The following is a 23,269-nucleotide window of genomic DNA, read 5'->3' on the forward strand; positions in this document are numbered from 1 at the left end:
TTTTTGCGTTATTTTACCCAATTATACAAGGATTAAAAATATTACTAACGCACGGTTAGATTTATTTTGTTGTTGTTGCAGATCGAGTCTATTTTTGTGTGGCGCAGAAGGAAGAAATGTCCGCCTGGTGTGTGAGACGAGGGGAGTAGTCATGTTCCTCTGGATGGAGGAGAAGAACCCCTTGATTATAATGAAGATCTGTGCCGTCGGACTGTAGGCTGGCTTGGTTACATTTGTTATCCTTCACACGGCCGCGCGGTGACAATGTTTGCGTTTAAGCGGCTTTCCAGATCGGTGCCGTCCGTTTTCCGACACCGTATGACATGCGGGACAGGTGCTGCGGTACCGCCCAGACTGGTACTGGGAATCGAGACCAGTTGCGACGAGACTGGCGCTGCGGTCATGGACGAGACCGGGAAAATCCTCGGAGAATCGCTGCACTCACAAAAAGAAGTTCACTTGAAGTAATTTTATTTGCAGTGTCAGATTTAATTGTGGACCTAGTTGGAAAACATGGTTATTCTACTAGATTGAAAATGCGATGTAATTAGACCTATTAGAAGGCTTTTAGGCCATTCACCGAGCACTTTACCTAATGGAGGCTAAAGTGTCTTTTTAACTGCCCTCTTGGCTGTTTTGCAGAGCTGGAGGAATTATCCCTACGGTCGCCCAGAATCTTCATAGAGAGAACATTTGCAGAGTGGTCCAGGAAGCTTTAGAGAAAAGTGGTGTTGCACCCTGTGAACTTTCCGCTGTTGCAACAACCGTGAAACCAGGTCTGGCCCTGAGCCTTGGCGTTGGTTTACAGTTCAGTCTGAGTTTTGTGAAACTTCACCAAAAGCCATTCATCCCCATCCATCATATGGAGGCCCATGCCCTCACTGTGAGAATGTTTCAGCTGGTGGAGTTTCCTTTTCTAGTGCTTCTTGTATCCGGAGGTCATTCTCTTTTAGCTCTAGCAAGAGGAGTTGATGACTTTGTTCTTCTAGGACAACATCTGGATGAGGCCCCAGGAGACACTTTGGACAAGGTATCAAATATGTCACCGAATTATACGTGCCAACTAAATATGGTACAGTCAAGGAATTAGCTTATTGTTTATGAGAGACTGTTTAGGTTTATGCCTTTCTAAATATACGTATTTTTGGTTATATATGAAATTGTAAATGACATGATTATGCAAGGAATGTTTCCACGTAAAGAAAAAACTAACAGAAATGCTGTTGCTAATGATCTCAAATGCTTAAAGTACTTTATATGGGCATAATTAAATGTATGCAAGTCAGAAGATGCAGACACAAGGTCTGCTGTCTATGCTGATCAGGTTTTAAGAATGTCACACCATTTACATTTCAGAATAAATTCTTCAAGTGTTTACCTCACAATTTCTGATGTATTTTAACAGGTCGCGAGGAGACTGTCTCTTGTTAAGCACCCAAAGTGTTTCAGTCTTAGTGGTGGACAAGCAATTGAGCTTTTAGCAAAAGAAGGTGACAGACTCAAATTCAAGTTCAGATCACCAATGGGACAGCACTATGACTGCAATTTTTCTTTTGCTGGTTTGCGCACCCAAGTGACAATGGCTATCAACAAGAAAGAGATGGAGGAAGGTATTAATTTTAGAGGTGTCAATTCCAGGTTCAGAGATTAAAAGTCCTCACCAGGATTTTGCTCAGGCTTCCTGGATTGTGTTGATTCCACTAATTTTACCTGGATTGCTAATTAAAAAATCTAGCAAGCTTGAGCAAAATCCTGGTGAGGAACCTGGAATTGACACCACTAATTAATTTGTTCATTCTTATTCATTCATATACTTGACAAAATTCAATTGGTAAAATAAATATTTTTTAATGTTCCTTTTACAGGCATTCAACAAGGACAGCTATTATCATGTGTGCAGGACATTGCTGCTGCCACACAGCACGCAGTAGCTTCACACATAGCCAAGCGGACATTTCGGGCCATTTTGTTCTGTAAGGCCAAAGGTCTTCTGCCATCAAGCAACCCAACTCTGGTAAGCATACTGGTCCAAAGGAACTTGGGTTGGCCTTTAGTGGGATGGTCAACTCCAAACTGGTTCAATCGCATCAGAATTTCACTGAAACAAATGCAGCAGAATGACCTGACAAACACTGCAGTTTAAGTTCTGTCATGTGTGGATGCTGCCCCCTGTAGGTTGTGTCTGGAGGAGTAGCCAGTAATGAATACATCAGGGAAACATTAAGGATTGTCACAGATACCACCGGTTTGCGATTTCTCTGTCCTCCGTTACAATTCTGCACGGATAATGGAGTCATGATTGCATGGTATGGATGATTTATCTAAACTGAATGCTATATATTTTTTATATCTAGCAGTACACTAAGATCTGGGTTTGCTTTTAGGAATGGTATAGAGAGACTGAAGTGCGGGAAGGGGATTGTGTCGCACAGTCAGGAGGTCAGCTATGAACCCAAGTGAGTCAAAGATACGTTCGCATACATTCAGACGGGGATAGTGTCACACACTCAGGAGGTCCGCTACAAACCAAAGACACGAGGAGTCAGACACTGTCACTCCCCATTTACTTGTCTAATGTTTTACCACGGTAACCGTCTATTCCTGTGTGTTTGTGTCATCCCAGGGCTCTGCTTGGCAGGGATATATCTGCAGAGGTGCGCGGGGCTGCAATCAAAATTCCTCCATTAAAACTGAAGACAAAAAGCTGATATTAATATTGTAGCCAGTTTTAATATAATATTATATAATATTATAATTCCAGTTTATAAATAAATAATTCTCCACAAAAGATATACAGTTTTGTGGTGCTTTATTGAATGTGCTATTCTTCCCCTTGGCATGTGACCCATAGAGTACTAGTAGACGGTCCAGCTGTCAACTGAGAACACTGACAGTGTTCCTCCGTGGCTGGGAATAACTGTCCGAGTCAGGAGGCGTTACTCTGACCCGGTGTCTCCAGGGTTGGCCGGGAACTGTGAGAAGGTCCCTCAACGTATCGCACTCTGGGTTCAGCGGTCCTGCTCCTCTGGCTAAAACGATGCAGCGCTGGAGTGGACCGGGTTCTGTCAAGGGCGCTTTTGAATGCAGACCGGCTGTGTGATGTGGTCCGTCTTTTAGGGAGCCCTAGCAGGGAAGGTGGAACAGGACATGGTAAACTCCACCGGCTCTCTGCTGATGACAGGCCCACACCACAATGTCACAAAGCCTAAGAAGGCACAAAGGGACATCAAACACACTGCCTCTGCACAAGTCTTTGACTTGCTTCATAGAAAAATTGTATAATGTTTGCATAGATAAAAGCCCATGTCTGCTCTATTGTCATAGAGCTACTTTAACATTCTTTCGAGCAGTTTGGTGTCAGTCCCACAGAATTGATCGTGTATGGTTTTGAAACCCCGAGGGCAATTTGACATTAAATGGCCCTTCATTGTACTGTGTGTGTTGTAGCACAGCAAGGACATTTACTGCAATACCTTTACTGAAGTACTGGCGGACAGGTGGCCCTCCATTTACTTCCAAACTGCAGAAATCGAGAAGAGGGCGTTATTTGTGGACATAATGTTTAAGATGCATTGTGGTTGGCTTTTCCTTGACAATAAGCCATATGTAGAACACACAAAATGCCATTTCAAGTATACTATTCAGCAGTTTAACTGTAATAAATGCAATATGATTGAATTCACTAATACCGTCCAATAAGGAACTACCCAATTAATTTAACCGCCTTTGAATGATGGAGTACCTAAGTGCGGGTAAGCCCATGGTCCTTTGTCTTTTGAACTCCGATATGAATCTGCGGCATATCTTGGCGTCTTCGACCAGATGGCCCATCAGCAGTTTATAAGTAACAGGATTGTTCCTGCATTCCACCAGCAGGAGGCGATGTGCATGTCGGTTGAAGGTAAGGTAACCGAGCGCACTAGCGCAAGCACTTCGCACCTGATGAAAGTTGAATGAATGCTGTCACTCTCGACGCTGAAGAAAACTGAAAAGCCTCTCATCTTTGTTTTAACTTTCACCGGGTTTATCAGTTTGAGTATGGTTTGTGAGTTGTACCTCTTCATCCTCAGAGTAGAGGTGGGCACAGAGATGCACTATAGCCCCAGCAGTCACTATGGCGGCCGGAAGCCCCGCTCTGGTGTGAGATAAGCTTGCCAGTAGCTGTCCTGGAAAAGAACCACCAAGTAATGGCAAACATTTATTACAAAACAAGTCATGAATGTATGTGAATAATAATATTCATGAGAGGTAGCGGATGAAGGTACCTGTGGTGATAACAGTGTCAGGTTTCCCAGACGCCAGCAGCTCTACCAAAGTAGTGATTCCTCGTGCAGTAAGTGTCACTTGATCAGAGTCAGTGATCACTTTAGCTAGCACCACTATCTAATAAACAATACATAAAAAGGCAGCAGTAATTATTGCAGGCAAGATTTCAAATAGTGTTGCATGCAGAATGCCCAGCCATCATGCTGTGGTGAGAAATTGCTGGATGTTTCATTCTACCTGAAAGGAAGCTTTGGCCTGCTCCATTTCATTGGCCGAGTTCAGGAAGGGCTCAAAAGCTCTGAAGGAAACTCCTCCCCTTTGCTTAATTGCTGTCTGCTGGGCGGGGTTATTGTAAGCAAACTGAGCCAATGCATGCCCTGCCTCCAGACGGACATTCTGTGATATAACATAAATTGGAATGTTATGCGGGTGATCAAATACACTTCTTAGGGAAGGAATGGATTGGGGGGGGGGGGGGCAGATTATTTCTCATGATGTAAAGGCCAGTGCATGTGCAGGGCCTAACTTAGTTTTTTTTTTTAGCAAAAATTCTGCAATGTTCTTGAGCTGCGATGCAAGCTCAGTTTGTACGATGCTAACCACGGGGCTAGTGATCTAGTGACCAGAAATTGAGGAAATTCTGGATAACAAACTTGCTAGCGGATAGATGACACTTAAGGTATGTGAATTGTAAAGTGAATTAAGTAAAGTAGACTTTTTTCTGAACTGTCTGAGGAATCATGATAAGAAAAGCAAGTTACTTGGTCTTGGTCTTGCAGAAGATTCACAATAGTGTCATAGGAAAAGTCCTCATGTTCCCAGAAAGCCTTCTGCAGGTCCTGGTTGCCCATCAAGATGCAGGCCAATGTGTGGGACACCTGGACCTGCTCCCATTAATAAAGCAGGACGTGTAAGGGTTAAACCAGTCAGAGACAGTGACCATGACATGTTTGGGAAATGTCAATTGTGAATGAAAGGAAACACATGCAAGGACTTACCTTCACCTGCACAGACTTATGACTTTGGAGAAGCTCTAATAATGTTGGAATGGCTTTCTCCTCATAAATCACCATCTGACTGTTTGCATTATTAGTGTGAGCCACCCCTACAAACATTTAAATTTAAATAAACATACAAAAAGCATGCAATTGTGTTCTGTATGTTAGATTTCATAATACTCTCCATTCGGAGATGGGAAAAGTGCAATGTTACCAATGCACAGTGTCCCAAGGGCACGGAGAACACTAAGGAGTGTCCTCTCCGTCGTACGAGCTCCCCGCAGAAGCCGAACCAGTGGCGGTACTCCGTTTTCCCGACACAGACCTCTCTGGTGTCTGTGGCTGTGGTAGCTGAGGGCTATCACAGCCTGGCATCCTGTAAACAATAAAACCAGACCAAGCCAGACATCTTGAAGCGTGGAGAAGGTCCAGACGCCTCCTTCCAAATGCCATAATTCACAAATCTAATGTGAGGACAGGTCTGGCTGACAGGGGCCGAGCGGGAGTTAAAGGAACGGCTGCTTGACAGAAGCTTTTAAACAGACCTATCGTGCTCGCGCGCCAGACGCAAGGTCAAAGAGGAAGTAGCCCTAGCTGTAGAATCACTGTCTGCGATCATTTCATATATGTAGAGGACACTAATGGCAAAAACAAGAGGGAAGGACGTGTGTTTGGGACGAGGAGTGTTCCCGGGGACATCCCAGCGGGGCTCCGGCATTCCTGAGCGCATACCTGCCTGCGTTATGACTCTAGCAGACTGGTAGCGTCTCGAGACAGGAAGCGCTGGCTGGACCTGACCTTTCTCACAGTAGCAGACACGAAGCTCAGGTAGAGTACTGTCCAAAGGGCCGTACATCAACCTTTAGCACAGCTGATCCAGGAGCTGTCAACGCCGTGTCATCGAGTGCTGAGTTTACTGTGTTTTTTGGTGCTTCGTTTTGTTAATCTCGGGAGATCACACTTCCGCCGTCTGCGTTCGGTGACAGCTTCACTGGGAAAGCTTTTACTTGAGACATTTCAGAGTGTCCCAGACGCCATGGGGGCAAGAGACGGAGGGGAGCTCTTTCGGAACAGCACGACCAGACGGGCCGTGTCTGGCTCCTCTCCCTGGCCTTACCTACGTACTGCATTTTGTCTGAGGAGGACAGGAGCATGTCCAGGATGAAGTGGTAGCCGATGAGCTTGGCCATCTCCTTCTTCTGTTTCAGCGTGGACCCAGCCAGGGCCCAGAGGGCCGTGGCCGCCTGTTCCCTCACATCCTGCTGGAACACCTGGGGTCCAGGGCAAAGGTGGACACGCCCACACACCGACACGCCCACACACACCCAGTAATTACATTATTAATGCTATTCCTTCAATGACTTTACAGTGTCACACTTTCAGAATTACTAATCTGCTTAAATGGAAGTGTTTCAGGGATCCAGATCACGTTAAATTAGATTTATGGTCATTTCACAGTATGAAGCCAGACTTCAATTCTATTGCACAGATAATTTAAATAGAAAATTTATCGCATTGGATTCTGCAGTAGCACACTGCAGTGGCAGACGACAACAGGCGCCCTCCCCCCACCCCCCACGCCCAGGCCTGCCACAGACACAAGCACAGCTTGTGGGTGAATAAAGGACTACAGGCCAGCTACATTACCTTTAAGAGGTGCAGAAGTTGTCTGTCAGCAGACCTCTTCAGAAAGCATTGCTGTATGGCAGGGTTTTGGTGCACTATAGCCTCCAGGGCATTTGCAGCTTTGACCTGCACAGACATCTTTCTGCCCCGTAACACCTTCACCAGAGGGGTCACGACCCCAGCCCCACAGATCAGCTCCTGGTTGTCTCGGTGGCCACGGGCCAGCTCGGCCAAGGCCAAGCAGGCCTCTTCCTGCAGTTGTTCTACAACACACACACACATCTAATATAGTATTGCTGGATACAACCAATACAAATAAACACACACATCTAATATAGTATTGCTGGATACAACCAATACAAATAAACACACACATCTAATATAGTATTGCTGGATACAACCAATACAAATAAACACACACATCTAATATAGTATTGCTGGATACAACCAATACAAATAAGGCACATTTAGACAGGGTTGCCAACTTTTCAAGATCGCTTGGAGTGAGATTTGACCCTGGAGGAGGTGGCGAGTGTAAATTGTCGACGGGGGGGAGACGGGACGGGACGCAAGTTGTTACCGGGCGGGGTGTAAAATGGACACAAATTAAGTGTTATATCGCGATCGATCGATCGCCGGTTGGCGCCAGAGCGAACTAGTAACTCATTGAATCATAGATAAGGATCAGAGGTAAATAAACTAGATTTTTTTTTTTCGGCGTGAGAAATCGGAACTGTGGCATGTGAAGACAGTCAAATGCGTGTGTCTCACGCGCAATGCGTGAGAGTTGGCAACCCTGTGTAGATATATTAGCATTTCATTTACATTTCAATTACAGGCCCTGAATCAATCAAGATCATCCATCAGTTACCATGCATCACAGCAGCTGTTTATTATAATCAAGCAATCAATCCCAGGAGACACAATCAATCAATCGAGACACAATCAATCAATCTCTGGAACATCAAAGGAGGAGTTCACTGTACCTGAACTCACACTCAGCAGCTCCACTAGGTGAGGGATCGCTCCAGATAGCGCTGCTGTTGCCTGGTTACTGGTGCAGGCGCAGCACAGAGCCCGCACACACCTCAGCGTGTTCACCAGCACGTCCTGGAGGTCAGATGTCAGGAGGCAAACGACCGGGACCACCCCACCCTGCAACATGGGCCACAGGGAAGGTGGAAGATCCACTAGCAGACCTGCCCACCCAGGCCTGTCGTGAACACAGCCGTCGTTTCGTCTGATCTGATTTTGACAATGATCTTATTCGTTCAGAAATTATTTCCCTGCATATAACCTTTTAGTTATAATATTGTATGGTTAATAACAATATTAAAATGATAACTGCTTGGTGGAACGCATGTGGTTAACTGCGATAACTGAGACTGTGTTAGATAACTGAGAGAGTAAATACAAACATCTGAGACTGAGATGTTTGTATTTAGTTATTTATATCGCTCACGGTTCCAACTATGTTCACTCACCAGTTCGCCAATGTGGATCTGGTACTGGGGGCTGTGGGCGGCCAGATCAGCCAGTATAAGTGTGCAGCGAGAGTGAAGTTCGGCTTGCGGGCTGCCAAGCAGGTGGATGAGCACGGGCACGGCCCCCAGACGCACCAGCTCCTCGGCAGCCGGAACATGCTCCGTCATGGGGCAAAGCACAGCAGCGGCCATGCACTGCAGCAGCGGCCTGCCATCACGCAGGATCGTCACCAGGGCGGCGATACCACCTGCAGAGCAGAGTACACGGGCTGGCGTTATCGACACTGTAAATGCCTCGTGCTTCTATAATGAGTGATCTGGTGCAGTGGTCAACACGGAGATGGAGCCAGCCTCCCTTTACGTTTCGTCCCCCTCCCAAACCTACGGCAGCTGCTCCGGCTAAACAAGGGCGCCTGAGGTCGGGCACCGACGTGATAAAATGATCGGGCTCGATCCCGACTTTGTGTGACTTTGACCTGCTTCCATGATGTGCTTCCAGAAGGAGTCGGTGTTGATGGAAAGAGCTTCGAGGCACCTGGCAGCCATCTGCTGCCTCTTGGGTTCCTGACTCTGCAACATCTCTGCAGGGTCAGGCGAAGGAGAACAACCTCAAAGCTCGGCTTCATTTAACAAACGCACGAGTGCTCTATAAGCTGCTGTGTAATAACTCAGAGGCAAGGAAAATCCTGTTAGCTAACATTCTAACAATGTTACTGAGCAGGTAATACAGCCACCACCATGTCGCATGCGATGGCCCTGACTACGTAGAGGAAGCATCCTCAGCCCTACAGCATACCGACAAGGATCTTCCACACAGGAAGGTCGTCCAGATTCAGGCGAACGAAGCACCTGAGCACGTCGGTGTGGAAGTACAGGACAGCCAGCTGCACCGCGTCGTTCCCCTTGCTGTCCCTCCCTCTCCAGTCCGCCCCGCTGGACAGCAGGAAGTCCAGCGCGTCCACGGAGCCAGACATCGCAGACAGCAGGAGGGGCGTGGCACGATACCTGCAAACACACGGGCTGAGCGGTCGGTCCCTTCGAGAGAGGAGCGCAGCCTTCGTGAACGGAGATGTTGGTCACTCACTCAGCACAGGTGTGCGCGTCCAGCATGGCCGGGTCTCTCCTGCACAGCACCTGGACACAAGCGACCTGGCCATAGAACGCTGCAAAATGCACCGCCATCCAGCCTCTCCCGTCCGCCTGCGTGTGGTCGGCCTGCAGGGCAAGCAGGCAGCTCAGGGCCTGGAGAGAACCGCACCGTGCCGCTAGCTGCAACGGAGTGGGACCTGGAGAAATAGATGTCCTCTTCACACAAACGGGCACGGTCGGCATATTTAAATCAGACCGCTGCCGTTATCCTTAAAATGAAAATCAAATTTGGATCCAAGTCGGATCTAAGCAGCTCCCTCTTCCAGTCGCTCACCACCTTCACATCTCACCGGAGCAACCGTAGGACACTGGCATGGTGAGCCAGAACTGAAATTTTGCAGCGTTCCATAAAAAGTTAAAGGTGTACAAAGCAAAAATTTCATGTTCACGCCAGATGTTGCTCGTGCTCTTCGTGATACACGTATAAATAGAGCAGTGCTTTAATCACTGCAGAAATTAAAAGTGTGTCAGTCTACAACCAGACTACATGCATCTCCATATTCATATCCACCACTAGTAATCCCCACTTGTGTCATGTCAGTAGGGTTTAATGCTCAAATTCTATTTAATGTACCTTTCAAATCAATGAGCAATATTTATTAATGGCCGTGCACTAATTAACGTGGCAGTGATCGTACCAGCTCGGACGGACCCCCCGCGGCGGGCCTGGTTCAGATCAACGCCCGCTGCCACCAGCTGGCAGATGATGTTGGCATGGTTGCACATGGCGGCGTGGTGGAGCAGAGAGTAGCCGTGCTCGTCTAGCGCCCCCAGGTGTGATGGGGAGTTCTTGCGGCTGAGTGTGTGAAACACAGACGACAAGCCCCGCTCTGCCGCGGCCCGGAGTCCGTACGGTACATTCTGCAGACCACCCAAACACACACTCCATATCCCAGTGACGTGAAAGCCTCTTTGGGCTTAGTTTACACACACTAAACTACGAACACCAAACTTGTTCTGTCCTTTTCCTTTTATTTTTTATTTTTCTATATTAATAATAACACTAGACACGTCTAAATAATATGATTCATGGCTGCCGTATTCCCTTAAATATATGAGAAGTCAACAATGCAGCTCTTGAAATATCTACTTGTCATCAAATCACAATGTCCAAGTCTCTGATGAACCTTCACCTTGCATTTGATGGCTTTGCCATACCCGAAGGTTTTCTTAAAGTCTTCGTGGAGCTCGGTGTCAGATAGGGGCAGCCTCTGTTGCCGCTGGGTTTTGATGGCGGTGTTCATGGCCTCCCACCACTGAACCACGTTCTGCTGGCCACAGAAAGGCGCCATCTCAACGGAGATCACGCAGTAGCTGCAGGATGAGAGCACACTTAAGACCCGCGGGGACCGGGGACAGCTCAGGCACTTCCAAACTTACCTCTTCCCATCGATCTCACTAAGGGGTATAGGAAAGTTTGATTTGTATGTGGTGTCTTGCCGAAGTAAGTCGTTCAGATAATGCGCTGCTTGACTCTGGAGTGTTGTAAAGGCTTCCTGTAGAAGGAAAGGTCAATTGCTGTAAAACAGAAGTTAGTTAAATGCTATTTAAACTATTTTGTGAAAACTAAATAATCATAGGTGTCGTTTTTTTTAGGGGTGGGGTCAAAAATTATTGCTCATACTAGTAATATAATGCGTTACGCTGAGTCACATGAGTTAACAAAGATGAAATTAAATAAACACCACTGTAAATTATAAACATAGAGTGAAGAATATTACTCTGACAATGGTTTAACATAAGCTCTAACTCATGGAGCTCACAATCACTATAGCCACCATTTAGGCTACTAATATACCAAATGCCATTGGACAACATATTCAGGGGAGAATTAACGCTGTTGGAAATACTAAGACTAACTAGTAATCTGGAATACCTTCCCATGGTGCACAAAAACCTATAAAGTACCAGCAAACCCCAACAGCTGTCACACTCTGTGTAACACACAACATGAATCAGGCCGTTACAGATTCACCCTGACCTGTTCATCACCCTCACCTTCATCTCCTCTGTGATATCGCCCAACTCAGGAGTGCCCACGTCAAACTCAATGGCACCGTGCAGGTGAAAGTACTGGTCTGGTTTAAAGGGGAAGTGTTTACAGGAGAACTCGGGCCCGAGGAGGAGAGGAGGCAGTTCACGTTCTGTCTTCAGTTTGTCCTCTGTGAGAAAAGTAACACCTTAGCGCAGAAGTGTAAAATGTATGTCAATGGTGCCCAGCTACCAACATTCAGCTTTTCCCACTCACACACTATAGTTTTAACTCTTGATAATTAACCAATTATATCTAGTTGGAATCAGGCCAACGATAAATTACGCCTTTCCATTACTATGAAATCATAAAAAAGGACAGAGTATATTTTTTGGTCAAGCCATGCAAACAATTACCAATTTTTTCTAATTATATAAATTTTGTGATTAAAGAGGTGGGTTTATGAGCAAAAGAGGTGGAGCTGGGTGTTAAGATAGAGAGAAAAAACCTATAAACACCATGTCCTTGTGAGCTCTAAGTGAACAGTCCTCGCACTGAAGAGGCAGACCTGGGAGAGGGGGGAGCGTCCGTGACAGGTCAGGGATCCTCATCTTCTTCCTCAGGCTTATAAGGAAAGGCACAAGGAAGCCGATGAGCTTCAGGTAGGTCAGGTCGCGGCCCAGCTCCGCCTTCTGGCCCAGGTGCGTCTTCACCGTCCTGGCGTGGCGGGCCAGTCTCTGCTGAAGCTGCTGGAACTTGGCCAGGTCCAGGTCTTCCTCCGTCCGCCGGACCACTGAGGACACGCCGTGGGTGCCCTCGAAGGCGAACAGGTTCTCGCGCTGACGCACCGAGGTCAGACGGGAGGTCATCTTTAGCAGGACGCTGTCGACGTGCTGAGAAAAGAGCTTCTGCTCCTCTGCACTGTTGGGTTCATAGGTCGGGTCCCTGTCATTGGTGTCACTGTCATAGATTCCCTGGTAACAGGGGTCATCTGAGGGGTCTACTAAACCTACAATAAAGAACAGGACTCATTATAATACACTCTAAATGCCTGTGTGCTTTAGTATGCATTTCAAACCAGAAACGTATGTAAATTGACAATCTACTGACAATAGACTAAGCATATTATAGTCAAGAGTCAGTTATGAGAATCTTTTGCTGTTTTAAACAAAAAATGTTTCACCTGCTGTAAGAAATTCTGCACACACATCCTTCTTCGTCTGCGGGATTCCGTTAGTATCCACACCCATGCTGGATCTCCATAATTCAGAAAACCGTGTGCGTTTTTCCTTTGGGATATACGCCCCGTGCCAGAGAGCCTTCATTGTATAATCTATGTTTATCAAAATCTGACCTATCTTGGTGTCACAGTATGCCGGTGACAGCTGGCAGGATGTGCTCTGGTCGTAGTTTGCTTCCAGGCTGATTAACGGCACTTGATTGAAACAATATATGCCAACCGTTAGTTCCCTTAAAATTTGGTGAACGACTTTGTAGTCAAGAGGCATATTTGAGTCAAAAGGTGCAAGAATGATGGCGTTGGTGTGCGCGAAGTTGTTCATTTGCTTGATGATTCCAGGCGGGGCGTCCACTGGTTGAATGAAATCTTCTGGACACAATAACCAATTGCAGGTCGTCAAAGTGAGCAGTTCCTGGACTTCCCTTCGGTCGTATTTTTCAAAGAAAGCGCTGGCGTTTCTCTGCGCTGCCAGCGCAAGGCGAAAGGCTTTTGCGCTCTTGTGGTCCGTTTGTAATCTCACTGGAGATGCGCTGTTTAAAGACAGGCGATCCATAGTCATGTTCAAAGTTCGTCGCCAAAGGGTTTGTTTAGCAAATGAGAGGCTTTATCACCAAAATAAAATTGCTCGACAGTTAAAAATCTCGATTTGTCCTCATTCGTTTAAGTGCTCAAAAACTTCTTTCTCAGATCCTTCCTTAAGGGTAAAATATTATATATATTCTTTAACTCTATTAGTGAGTGCACAACGTAACGTGTATCTTTTGAGACAGCGTTGCACTTGGCAACGAACGACGCACAAGAATGTGCCACTAGTGATAGTGAGTGTCACTAGAGGGCGCCATTGTACAACCTTAATGGTGAGTGCCACTAGAGGTCGCCATTGTACAACCTTCATGCAGAGTGCCACTAGAGGTCGCCATTGCACAACCTTCATGCAGAGTGCCACTAGAGGGCGCTATTGCACAACCTTCATGGTGAGTGCCACTAGAGGGCGCCATTGTACAACCTTAATGGTGAGTCCAACTCCGTGACGTTGCGACTTAAATTTGCACCCAAGGTATGGCGTGTGACAGTCACCAAAGAGTTATAGTAAAGCTGTATGGGTACACGGGAATACAATACATCTAGAAAAGTTAGAAGCTGCAGTGCTATTTGGTCCTGAGGTGTGATTCGAAGCGTTTGTTGGATAACATATTTATACGACTTCGATTTTTCATGACATAGCATTAGCTGTGGCTTCTTAATGATGAAAGCGGTTATACTAGCAGCAGGATATGGTACGAGACTGCAGAGAGACATCGACAGTGACACAACCGGAGGGTTTAAACATTTGGAAGGCGTTGCGAAGCCTCTGATGCCCGTTGGATGCCGTCCACTAATCTCTCACTGGGTCCGGGCTCTGAGTGAGAACGGGTGTATCGATGCAGTTTTTGTGGTTGTGAGTTGACACCTAATTCCCGAGTGAACCAGTATCCAGTTTTAAACTGTTTCTTTGACAACGCTGCAGATCTGTATATCTGTAAATAGCTAACAAGTCTTGTGTTCAACAGACCAATGCCCGTTATCACGACGATTTCCAGAAATGGGCTCAGGAGTTTCCTAATGTTAGAGTCCTTAACGATGGAACAAGAAACAATGAGGTACAATCAGACCAAATCTGGGCTTAAAGGTTCAGCGTGTAACTATCAGTGCCTTTCACATGCCTTATTCTGACAACAGGAAGCTACAGTTGCCTGTGCAACATGTTGCACCTTTACCAATATAGTTAGATACTGTAGGAAGTCCGTAGCAGTCTCATCCTCACGACACATGACTGTGGGTTATTTATTTATCTCACGTTTTTGCAGGAACGGCTCGGTGCGGTTGCATGCCTCCAGCTGACAGTAAAGCACTTTGCAGTGGATGACCATGTCATTGTAATCGGAGGGTATGTCCTTGGAAGTGTTTCTTCTAAGCCCATACTTCTAGTACAGTGTCACAGCTTAAATTACCTTTGTGTCCTCTTCTTCAGGGACACGTTGTTCAAAGAAGATTTCAGTCTCAGGGCATTTATAGAGCAATTCACTGAGGCCCAGAGGAAGGACGGAGACAGCAGCCTGGTGCTCACTTATCCGTGCAAGGACGAGGGTGAGCGAGTGGGAGGACAGGGAAACGATGGTGCAAAAGATGTGCTGATCCAGTCAGAAAAAACATGAATCCTGCTAGACAACCTACGATGCTTTCTGCTTTTGCATCCACAGAAACGTCAAAGTACGGCATACTAGAGGTGGACACAGACCTCAGGGTGCAGTGTATGAAAGAGAAGCCTCGTCCTGCAGATACGGAGTCCCGTAGTGCGGTACACACCCCTACAGCCTCACCGGGGCCACTTAATCCTGCACTTTTGTGGGTTTTAATCCACCTCTCATTTTATTGCACTGTGCTTGTTTGCAGTGTCCTTGTTTTTATTTGTTTTCGAGAACAACCCTCCCCCTCTTGGACAGTTTCCTGAAAGAGAAAGAGGTACTCGAGCATCCTCACCTGTTCAATTGCTTTTGGCCAAATGTTTCATTTGGTTTTTTAATCAAAATTTTAACAAAACAAATGCATTTCCAAGGGAAAGGGTTTTGCTCCTGGGCAGAGTTTTTTTTATAATCACATTATAAAAGTATTTTTAAGCATGAATTTCTCTAGAAAAGAGTAATCTGCTAGTTTGCTGGCAGGTTTATTAGGCTTTTTTTTTGGGTCCATCGACAGTGTCTTTGTCCAGCGTGCTAACTGCAAACATCCTGCCTCACCACACAGAACGGACCAATTGAAGAGAGAGATGCACCAGGAAACTTCCTGTCATGGCTTATAATAAGGTGATTTACACCTCACCTGCCTGAACTTATCCAGCTGCCTGATCTGTTGAATGTATTAATCAAATGAAGGTATCTGCATCCCTATGTTTTATTTCAGGAGATCCGTTTATGTGTACAGGATATCAGGGCGCTTTGATGTGGGAAACCTTCCATCTTATATTGAATGTGACAAATACTTCAAAGAGCAACTTAAAGATCCTGAGCTTTATTTAAAATAGGACACGTCTGGCTCAAAACAACCGCTTTTTATCAATCAAATACTGCATAGGCAAACAAACATTAAAATGTGGATCTGAATCAAGACTCCCAAACTACTGAAGACCATCAGCTGTGGGATGTTTTTAAGACACATACAAATAAAGAATGCGTTTAAGTGTCTCCGCTAGCTTGTGAGCAGTCTCTTGCATTTATCTGAGGCTTTTTCACGGGTGTTCTCCAGCTTAGCAATTCTGGAGCCAAATTGCATGGCTCTCTTGGGCAGTAGAGAAGAGGCCCCCAGGCCCAGCTCCATGGCTACCAGCCTCAGAAGCAGCTTCTCCCCGACGCCCCGAGGTAGAGACAGGTCTGCCTTCTCCCATATCGGCAGGCTGTTCAGGAAGCTTACCACATCCTCATCCAAGTAGGGAAATCTGAATACAAACAAAATTAGTGATGGCTATATTTCAGCTAGTGGTATTTTCTTTTACCTATTTTTGTATTCTTTAGGATCCGTTCTAAAAATTATCAAATTTGGATCAGTTCTGTAAAATCACAGCTGAAACCTTTTCACATCCTGCGATTAAGGAACAGTGTAATGAGTGTACCTGGCCTCTTTGCCATGATCTCCAATAACACGGTCATCTCGACCGAGATTCCTGGAGGATATTCTTCCCAGCTCCATGGCCAGCTCTCTGACGAGGCCCTCGAGACCAGAGACCTTAAACCGTACACGGTGTCTGGAATAACCCGCCAGCTGCTCATCTGCCCCAATGCCCGTCAGAACCACCTGTCGGTGAGAAAAAGAGAACCGCACAAATAAGCCTACGATGGACCAAACCAACACCAGAAGTCACCTGTGCCCAGGATGACACAAATGAAAAATCTACTACAGATCACCTTTGCTGTTGAAGTGTGCTGCCTCGGTCCCGCCCCATCCGATACGATTCCCTCTCCTCTGGCCGCAAACCACACGGCACAGCCGATGCTGTCATCCAGGACCGTGTCCAGAGGCTGCACGAGTTGGCAGATGCGCTTCTCTCGCATTTCCTTAAGCTCTTCTCGAGTAATGTTGATCTCGACAAAGTTCCACTTTCGTGCAGGACTGAGATTTTTTAGCTCCTGTAAACCAGCTCGACCTGTAATCCTGTCTGGCACATCAAAGCAGTCCGACCTCTGCTGGTCTGAAGGGACAGCGTCAGCACCAGTGCCCTCTTTCTTCTGTTTCTGCCCTTTCTTTCTGGAAACCGGATTCGTCTTTAATTCCTGAAGTTGGAATGCCACATTGAGGAGGTCAATTGGTCTGTCTGCAGGTATGTGGTGATCAGCAAGAACAGCCAAAATCATTGAATCAATTCCTCCAGAAAAGAGGATGGCAATTTGAGCGGCACTGTCTGGGTCTTCTGCTGTGGAGTCCTGGAGGGGCAGACACTGCACCCTCCTCCTTACTGCCTCACTGAGCACACTGATAAGACTGCTCACCATTTCTCTCTTTTCAGCAATTTTTAGAAACTCCTTTAGAGCAAAGGGCAAATTTTGAGAACTCTGGTTTAATTCAAGGTTTGGAGCATTTACAGACATGTTCATTAGAGGAACAGGAGAAGTAATGAAGAGTCTAGAATTGTTCATTGCTAAGGAGACAGAACTGGGCAGACCTTCAAAATCGAAGTCATTCTGTGTCTCAGCATCTGGACAAGCCCAGGGATAGAGCTCAAGTGTCCAATTTTGATGTTGAGAACTGCTCCTTAAATCCAGCCTGTACACACCCACCGCTGGTACTTCCTGCCAGTGGAGAGCGTGGGGATCTGGCAGGCTGGCGGACACGGAGGACAGCACAAAGGAGCTCTGCTTCGAATCTGCGCTCCAAAGCAGGCTTCGTCTCCCAAAGAAATCCCTCCCAAACCAGATGCAGTGTTCATCTTTCTGGTAATAAGTGAAGGACCAGGGGCCCTTAACTTGAGACAAGACAAACAATGTATCTGAACTGGATTTGCACGCCGACAGGTGCCGGAGGATAACTTCAGTATCGTTTTCTTTACTTCCCACTGTCAAACCCCCAAAAACCTCACCATTCCAAAGAAGAATGTTCCCATCAGCATCTTGTAGAGGCTGAGGTGTCAGGCTCCCCCTCATGTGGAGTACATGGGCAGAGAACATGCAACTGTAAACCGGATCACAGAGCTGTACTGTAATGTTCTTGCTACAGTTGGGCCCTCTGTTTCGAAGCCTCTCACACACATTTTCCTGAAGTATACACCGAGATGCACTTAAATTCACTACACAGCAGATTCCACACATCTTCCCCAAACCAAGATGCTATCTTCAGCTTTACATATCTTGAAATTCTTTCTTCATTGTGTCCAGATCCCCTGTGGGACAGAAAGGACACCGATTCATTCAATGTGCCCAAGGGCAGCAGTATAGATCTGCGTGGATGAAACTCTTACGTTTGCACGAACTCAGCGTGTTCCCTTTATCTGTCAGGAAGAATATGTTGCTGTTTGGCTGCTGGATGTAGACTCTCTGTGAAGAAAAAGGTCAAAATACATTTGCAAAATGTTTTTGTCTGGACGCTAGACAGACGTTAGTAACATTTTTAGAACAGGGTATTATGTTCCGACATGCGTACACTAGAGACAGAAACTCCGATCGTTGCAACTCCCCAAGTTAAAGTTTAACAAACGTATGCAGTCGCCAAGCTAGACACCTAAGACGGCTGGAATGATCTTAACTAAACCTTACCCTGTTTTTCTTCAGGTTTGACAGTTCATCAATCAAGACCTTTTGCTCCTTAATCTGCAAATGAATGACATAAATTGAACAGACGTGTACTGTTCTGGCGCTAATTAGCATAGTTAGCATCACACACGAAGCAAACGGGCAGCCTACGCGCAAATAGCTAGTTAGCATAGCCGTGTTAAATGGTCAAAACCAGCTTTCGCGTGGTCAGTTAGCAGATGTAACCTTTTTATTGAGCTCCTCCTTGGTTGTGCGCTCATCCTGAGCAAAGTCTCCTGGCTGGTGACCGGTCCTGGAAGACATTTCAGAGGGACGTTTTCAACACCTGCGTAAAGAAATACCAACGGTCCATTACCCACGTGATACAGGTCGCGTCTCTTTAATATGACGTACTTGTTTATCGTCAGACGTACGCAGGTATGTTCGCCCTCTAGTGGTCAGTCTTGGTACTAAGAAAAATGAGAAGTTTGTATTTTAGCAGAACGGAACTCCCTTTACGCACCATTTCCCCCTAAACGCATGTTGTTCGTTTTCTGGAGAATGACTGCACCATAAAGCAATGCATCGCTTTTTTTTGAGGGGCAGTCATGGCCTGGTGGTTACGGAACTGGTCTTGTGACCGGAGGGTCGTGGGTTTGATTCCCAGACCTGAGGCCATGACTGAGGTGCCCCTGAGCAAGGCCCTTAACCCTTCGGTTTTGTTGACCTCACGTTTTTTACTTTAGTGTTCCCGGTCTTCAGAGACCGGTCTGTTTTAACACACAAAAAACCCTTGCAAACACCACCTTGCAAACACCGGCATAACGTGTGTGTGTCTGTGTCTGTAGGTGTGTGTGTAGGTGTGTGTGTGTGTGTTTAGGTGTGTGTGTGTGTTTAGGTGTGTGTGTGTGTGTGTGTGTGTGTTTAGGTGTGTGTGTAGGTGTGTGTGTGAATGAGTGAGTGAGTGAGTGTGTAGGTGTGTGTGTGAATGAGTGTGTGTGTGTGTGTGTGTGTGTGTGTGTGTGCACGCGCGCATGTAAATTCATGCACGAGTGGCATGTCACACTCAGATCAGAGTGTGCCTTGCAAACATAGGCATAACATGTGTCTGTGTCTGTAGGTGTGTGTGTGTGTGTAGGTGTGTGTGTGTGTGTGTCTGTGTGTGTTTAGGTGTGTGTGTAGGTGTGTGAGTGAGTGAGTGAGTGAGTGCGTGTGTGTGAATTCATGCACGAGTGGCATGTCACACTCAGATCAGAGGGGCCTTGCAAACATAGGCATAACATGTGTGTGTGTGTGTCTGTGTGTGTAGGTGTGTGTGTGTGTGTCTGTGTGTGTTTAGGTGTGTGTGAGTCTGTGTGTGTTTAGGTGTGTGTAGGTGTGTGAGTGAGTGAGTGAGTGTGTGTGTGTGTGTGAATTCATGCACATGAGTGGCATGTCACACTCAGATCAGAGGGGCCTTGCAAACATAGGCACAACATGTGTGTGTGTGTGTGTGTGTGTGTGTGTGTGTAGGTGTGTCTGTATGTGTGTGTGTCTGTGTGTGTAGGTGTGTGTGTGAGCGAGTGAGTGAGTGAGTGAGTGTGTGTGTAGGTGTGTGTGTGTGTGTGTGTGTGTGTAGGTGTGTGTGTCTGTGTGTGTGTAGGTGTGTGTGTCTGTGTGTTTAGGTGTGTGTGTGTGTGTGTTTAGGTGTGTGTGTGTGTGTTTAGGTGTGTGTGTGTGAGAGAGAGAGAGAGAGAGAGAGAGAGTGTGTGTGTGTGTGGTGTGTGTGTCTGTGTGTGTAGGTGTGTGTGAGTGAGTGTGTGTGTGTGTGTCTGTGTGTAGGTGTGTGTGTGTCTGTGTGTGTGTGTAGGTGTGTGTCTGTGTGTGTAGCTGTGTATAGGTGTGTGTGTGAGTGTGTATGGGGATGTTTTCTGTCTGATAGATGAATATATTCTGAATACCCATTCATTTCCTGTGATGGTCACGCTTGACCGGCAACAACACAGATGTAAAACGTTGGTTTAAAACACTCAAAATTCAATGAAAAAGATGATCATCACGTTTATATGTTCCAGTGCATAGTGTGAAGGATGGCATAAGGCCTTGCAGCAATCAGATGTAAAACACAATATTTATGAGTGGTTTAAGTTCTAAATCGGTCAGATTTGACCCGAACACGACAGGAGGGTTAACCCTCAATTGCTCACTTGTATAAAAATGAGATAAAAATGTAAGTCGCTCTGGATAAGGGCGTCTGCCAAATGCCATAAATGTAAAATAAAGTGCTTATTCAGTGGGATCCTATCATTTCAAGTCAAATGAGAATTTTACCTAACAAAAATCACATCTTTCTTAATTTCTTTTATTTAAAGGAAGGTTTACATCCTTTTCCATTTTGCATATTAAAACACGATTTTGTCTTGTCATATAAACTGAAATAATAAGTTGAAAGTAAAGTTGATAAACTTGAGTGATGTTGTTGAACGAGACAAAGGTACTGAAAGGCTGAAATGAAGCTGCATTTCTCAAGTCCCAACAGGTTTTTTTGTGTAAAAGTCGAAACAAACAGCTCTTTAGCATTGGGACTCTTGCACAAGTTGGTAGTTCAATGGGTGTTCAGCAAGTTAGGTTGTTGAATTCTCATGCAGTTACATTTTGGGTCCTTTTAAGTGACTGAAACAACACTAACCTTATAAAGTTAGATATAGATGCTTTATTTATTAGCTTTCCAGTGTAAACTAACTTAGTGTTTGTGTTCGTGTACTAATGGCAGTTCCTTCTCTCTAATTTTATATTGTGCATTCATAATAACTCTAACAAGTGTTTACTGATTTCGATGATACCGATGATGTCTGTGTGGTCCACTAGATTTTGCTCCAACTGTTCTGAGTATTACAGCTCTGTTGATCTTGGTGACTCTTAAAAGGTTTAGTGGCAGACCACATGACCTGTGGCCTATGTGAGGTGTACTCTGAAGTCATAAGGACACTGGCTTGTTTGGCCACGGTCAGGGCCACATAAGCACACAAACTCTGCAAATTTCTCTATTGACTTGAAACACCTGTGCAATGTTTCTATGTTGTTGGATCTCATCCACATTCAAGTGTTTATTCAGTGTGATGAAACATTTAAGAGAAGCACTGATATGCCTATGAAAATCAAACATAAAAAATTGGTAATGGCAACTGTGCCTAGCAGTAATTTATGTAAGCATGATTAACAGTGCATTAAAAATCTAAGTTTGTATGATAAGAGCAGATCCCCATTGTTGCTATGTTATGCAGAAAATTTAGCATTCCCCTGCAAGACTAGACCAGCCTAAACCTTTGGGATGACGTAAGATCCACAAGGTCACATGACCAAGAAAAATACCATGAGCCAGACCACTACAATATTGTGCCTTTAAAGAGATAGATCAACAACAGCATAGTCACTTGCCTGACTAATGTGTTTGTATTTTTCAGATTTCAGGTATGAGACCCAATGTATTTTTAGTTCTTCCAGAACAGAATTCTTCCATCTACCACATTTTTCTCTAAAACAAGTCATTGCTTGTGAGGACAAACAACAAATGTTTGTGACCACCGCATACAATAAGTTACATCAACTTAGTCAATTATTTTTTTTGTTTAGTGGTAACAAAAGATAACACTACACTAAACCACTAACCACAATATAATACCTCAACTGACCTCAAACTGACATGCAGGCTTATATATTTACATGTCTTTATTTTTATAAGAAATAATGAAGTGCCTTTTTTTTTATAATATACTTTCCAGCCCCCAGCTTGAAAACTGCAATTGGACCAGATCTGTGGTAGAGTCCAACTTTCAGGACCAAACCAGTTCATTTAAGAGAAGTGGATCGTGAACACTGAAGAAGGCAAAAAGAAAAAGGGGAAATATCCTCCAGAATAGCTGATTGTAGCTGACTGTTATGTTGCATTGCTCCATTTCAATATTATTTATACAGCTGTCAAATAGATATTAAATTTCAAGGTTTTCTTGGTGCCAGTAAATGTTTTGAAGAGCAAGTCATAGATGTATGAATAATGTAATAATGTAATGAATGCAAGTCAGTTAAGTAAGTGTAAAACATAGTAAGGTGTAGGAACAGAAATCGAGCTGTTTGGAAACATCTGTCAGTGCTCCAAAGCTCTGCAGTGCTGGCCAGAGAGAGAGGGCAGAGGTCACAGCTAGGAACTCTGAAAGTGTGTAAAAATACAAACGGACCAAAGACATAAGGAACAACTCTTAAAGTCACAAGCAACAATAGAAAAAAGGTTCACTTTGACTAGTTTACTGAATGAGAGCATAAATTATACGCATTAACAGGTTTTAGAGGCTGTAGTACTGTTTGTTCACACAACAGTCTACAGATCTCAGCACTTCCACTCTGGGTGGGGGGTGAGGAAGGCTCGGGTGGATGTAAGATAAGTTTGGGAAATTTGGGTGCTACAGCAACTCCAGCATGGCCACAGATAAACTTTGAATAAACAAGAGAAGAATAGAATGGAAATAGAATTACCAAAAACAATCTGATTTATAATCTATATATAATACCAGCACCTACTGCTCTTATAATGAGTGGGGGTCAAAGCGAGAGAGAAAAAGTGGGCTTATAACCTCCAGAACATCTGACGTGGCACATGACATATCAGCTATTTCAAAAGTGACATGGAAATATATATATATATATATATATATATATTTTTTTTTCATATATATATATATATATATATATATATATATATATATATATATATATATATATGGCTCTATATATATATATATATA

General features: G+C 45.1%; 5 protein-coding genes across 8 annotated transcripts; 2 read left to right on the forward strand and 3 right to left on the reverse strand.

The window, feature by feature from the left end:
• The first annotated feature begins 87 nt into the window (after window positions 1-87).
• On the forward strand, window positions 88-2,780 carry osgepl1 (O-sialoglycoprotein endopeptidase-like 1). The gene is made up of 7 exons (XM_077002340.1): window positions 88-464; window positions 643-1,030; window positions 1,406-1,610; window positions 1,866-2,014; window positions 2,176-2,306; window positions 2,385-2,456; window positions 2,624-2,780. Exons 1-7 carry the CDS (start codon window positions 265-267, stop codon window positions 2,706-2,708), a joined length of 1,230 nt encoding a protein of 409 aa, XP_076858455.1. The 5' UTR covers window positions 88-264; the 3' UTR covers window positions 2,709-2,780.
• On the reverse strand, window positions 2,761-13,500 carry ankar (ankyrin and armadillo repeat containing). 2 transcript variants are annotated; one of them, XM_077002339.1, is made up of 22 exons: window positions 12,679-13,500; window positions 12,064-12,504; window positions 11,522-11,685; window positions 10,904-11,019; window positions 10,657-10,837; window positions 10,162-10,384; window positions 9,459-9,660; window positions 9,171-9,379; window positions 8,851-8,955; window positions 8,375-8,622; window positions 7,877-8,045; window positions 6,912-7,153; window positions 6,382-6,535; window positions 5,479-5,640; window positions 5,265-5,371; window positions 5,028-5,150; window positions 4,504-4,662; window positions 4,266-4,383; window positions 4,057-4,166; window positions 3,743-3,939; window positions 3,474-3,520; window positions 2,761-3,123 (listed from the first exon to the last, which is right to left on the reverse strand). In XM_077002339.1, exons 1-22 carry the CDS (start codon window positions 13,292-13,294, stop codon window positions 2,927-2,929), a joined length of 4,290 nt encoding a protein of 1,429 aa, XP_076858454.1. In that variant the 5' UTR covers window positions 13,295-13,500; the 3' UTR covers window positions 2,761-2,926. The 2 variants fall into 2 exon arrangements, with proteins under 2 accessions (XP_076858454.1, XP_076858453.1); XM_077002338.1 differs by having other exon boundaries at window positions 5,028-5,153.
• A 258-nt stretch (window positions 13,501-13,758) lies between these two features.
• LOC143512257 (uncharacterized) lies at window positions 13,759-17,451 on the forward strand. 2 transcript variants are annotated; one of them, XM_077002348.1, is made up of 8 exons: window positions 13,759-14,173; window positions 14,286-14,375; window positions 14,583-14,662; window positions 14,747-14,862; window positions 14,976-15,073; window positions 15,169-15,237; window positions 15,520-15,578; window positions 15,676-17,451. In XM_077002348.1, exons 1-8 carry the CDS (start codon window positions 13,979-13,981, stop codon window positions 15,794-15,796), a joined length of 828 nt encoding a protein of 275 aa, XP_076858463.1. In that variant the 5' UTR covers window positions 13,759-13,978; the 3' UTR covers window positions 15,797-17,451. The 2 variants fall into 2 exon arrangements, with proteins under 2 accessions (XP_076858463.1, XP_076858464.1); XM_077002349.1 differs by lacking the exon at window positions 15,676-17,451 and having other exon boundaries at window positions 15,472-15,578.
• On the reverse strand, window positions 15,768-18,071 carry asnsd1 (asparagine synthetase domain containing 1). 2 transcript variants are annotated; one of them, XM_077002345.1, is made up of 4 exons: window positions 17,843-18,019; window positions 16,674-17,039; window positions 16,382-16,563; window positions 15,768-16,207 (listed from the first exon to the last, which is right to left on the reverse strand). In XM_077002345.1, the coding sequence occupies exons 1-4, from the start codon at window positions 17,870-17,872 to the stop codon at window positions 15,961-15,963; spliced, it is 825 nt and encodes a 274-aa protein (XP_076858460.1). In that variant the 5' UTR covers window positions 17,873-18,019; the 3' UTR covers window positions 15,768-15,960. The 2 variants fall into 2 exon arrangements, with proteins under 2 accessions (XP_076858460.1, XP_076858459.1); XM_077002344.1 differs by having other exon boundaries at window positions 16,674-18,071.
• Window positions 18,002-18,882, reverse strand: asdurf (ASNSD1 upstream open reading frame). Its single transcript, XM_077002350.1, has 4 exons — window positions 18,738-18,882; window positions 18,516-18,569; window positions 18,221-18,296; window positions 18,002-18,142 (listed from the first exon to the last, which is right to left on the reverse strand). The coding sequence occupies exons 1-4, from the start codon at window positions 18,813-18,815 to the stop codon at window positions 18,102-18,104; spliced, it is 249 nt and encodes an 82-aa protein (XP_076858465.1). The 5' UTR covers window positions 18,816-18,882; the 3' UTR covers window positions 18,002-18,101.
• Window positions 18,883-23,269: the final 4,387 nt, after the last annotated feature.

The sequence above is a fragment of the Brachyhypopomus gauderio genome, chromosome 4 (assembly GCF_052324685.1).
Source record: "Brachyhypopomus gauderio isolate BG-103 chromosome 4, BGAUD_0.2, whole genome shotgun sequence".
Taxonomy (NCBI): domain Eukaryota; kingdom Metazoa; phylum Chordata; class Actinopteri; order Gymnotiformes; family Hypopomidae; genus Brachyhypopomus; species Brachyhypopomus gauderio.

Excerpts from the sequence above, each read along its gene's own strand:
- osgepl1 (XM_077002340.1), top strand. The coding sequence starts at position 265 with ATGTTTGCGTTTAAGCGGCTTTCCAGATCGGTGCCGTCCGTTTTCCGA. Across the intron at positions 465-642 it reads CAAAAAGAAGTTCACTTGAA|AGCTGGAGGAATTATCCCTA; the intron begins GTAATTTTATTT and ends GCTGTTTTGCAG. Across the intron at positions 2,307-2,384 it reads AATGGAGTCATGATTGCATG|GAATGGTATAGAGAGACTGA; the intron begins GTATGGATGATT and ends GTTTGCTTTTAG.
- ankar (XM_077002338.1), bottom strand. The coding sequence starts at position 13,294 with ATGACTATGGATCGCCTGTCTTTAAACAGCGCATCTCCAGTGAGATTA. Across the intron at positions 8,956-9,170 it reads TGTGTGGAAGATCCTTGTCG|AGATGTTGCAGAGTCAGGAA; the intron begins GTATGCTGTAGG and ends CTGACCCTGCAG. Across the intron at positions 3,124-3,473 it reads CCGCCAGTACTTCAGTAAAG|GGCTCCCTAAAAGACGGACC; the intron begins GTATTGCAGTAA and ends CTTCCCTGCTAG.
- LOC143512257 (XM_077002348.1), top strand. The coding sequence starts at position 13,979 with ATGATGAAAGCGGTTATACTAGCAGCAGGATATGGTACGAGACTGCAG. Across the intron at positions 14,376-14,582 it reads ATGGAACAAGAAACAATGAG|GAACGGCTCGGTGCGGTTGC; the intron begins GTACAATCAGAC and ends ACGTTTTTGCAG. Across the intron at positions 15,238-15,519 it reads GTTTCCTGAAAGAGAAAGAG|AACGGACCAATTGAAGAGAG; the intron begins GTACTCGAGCAT and ends CTCACCACACAG.
- asnsd1 (XM_077002344.1), bottom strand. The coding sequence starts at position 18,071 with ATGTGTGGAATCTGCTGTGTAGTGAATTTAAGTGCATCTCGGTGTATA. Across the intron at positions 16,564-16,673 it reads AGCACACTTCAACAGCAAAG|GTGGTTCTGACGGGCATTGG; the intron begins GTGATCTGTAGT and ends TCTCACCGACAG. Across the intron at positions 16,208-16,381 it reads GATCATGGCAAAGAGGCCAG|ATTTCCCTACTTGGATGAGG; the intron begins GTACACTCATTA and ends GTTTGTATTCAG.
- asdurf (XM_077002350.1), bottom strand. The coding sequence starts at position 18,815 with ATGTCTTCCAGGACCGGTCACCAGCCAGGAGACTTTGCTCAGGATGAG. Across the intron at positions 18,570-18,737 it reads AGGAGGAGCTCAATAAAAAG|ATTAAGGAGCAAAAGGTCTT; the intron begins GTTACATCTGCT and ends ATTCATTTGCAG. Across the intron at positions 18,297-18,515 it reads CAAACCTGAAGAAAAACAGG|AGAGTCTACATCCAGCAGCC; the intron begins GTAAGGTTTAGT and ends TTTTCTTCACAG.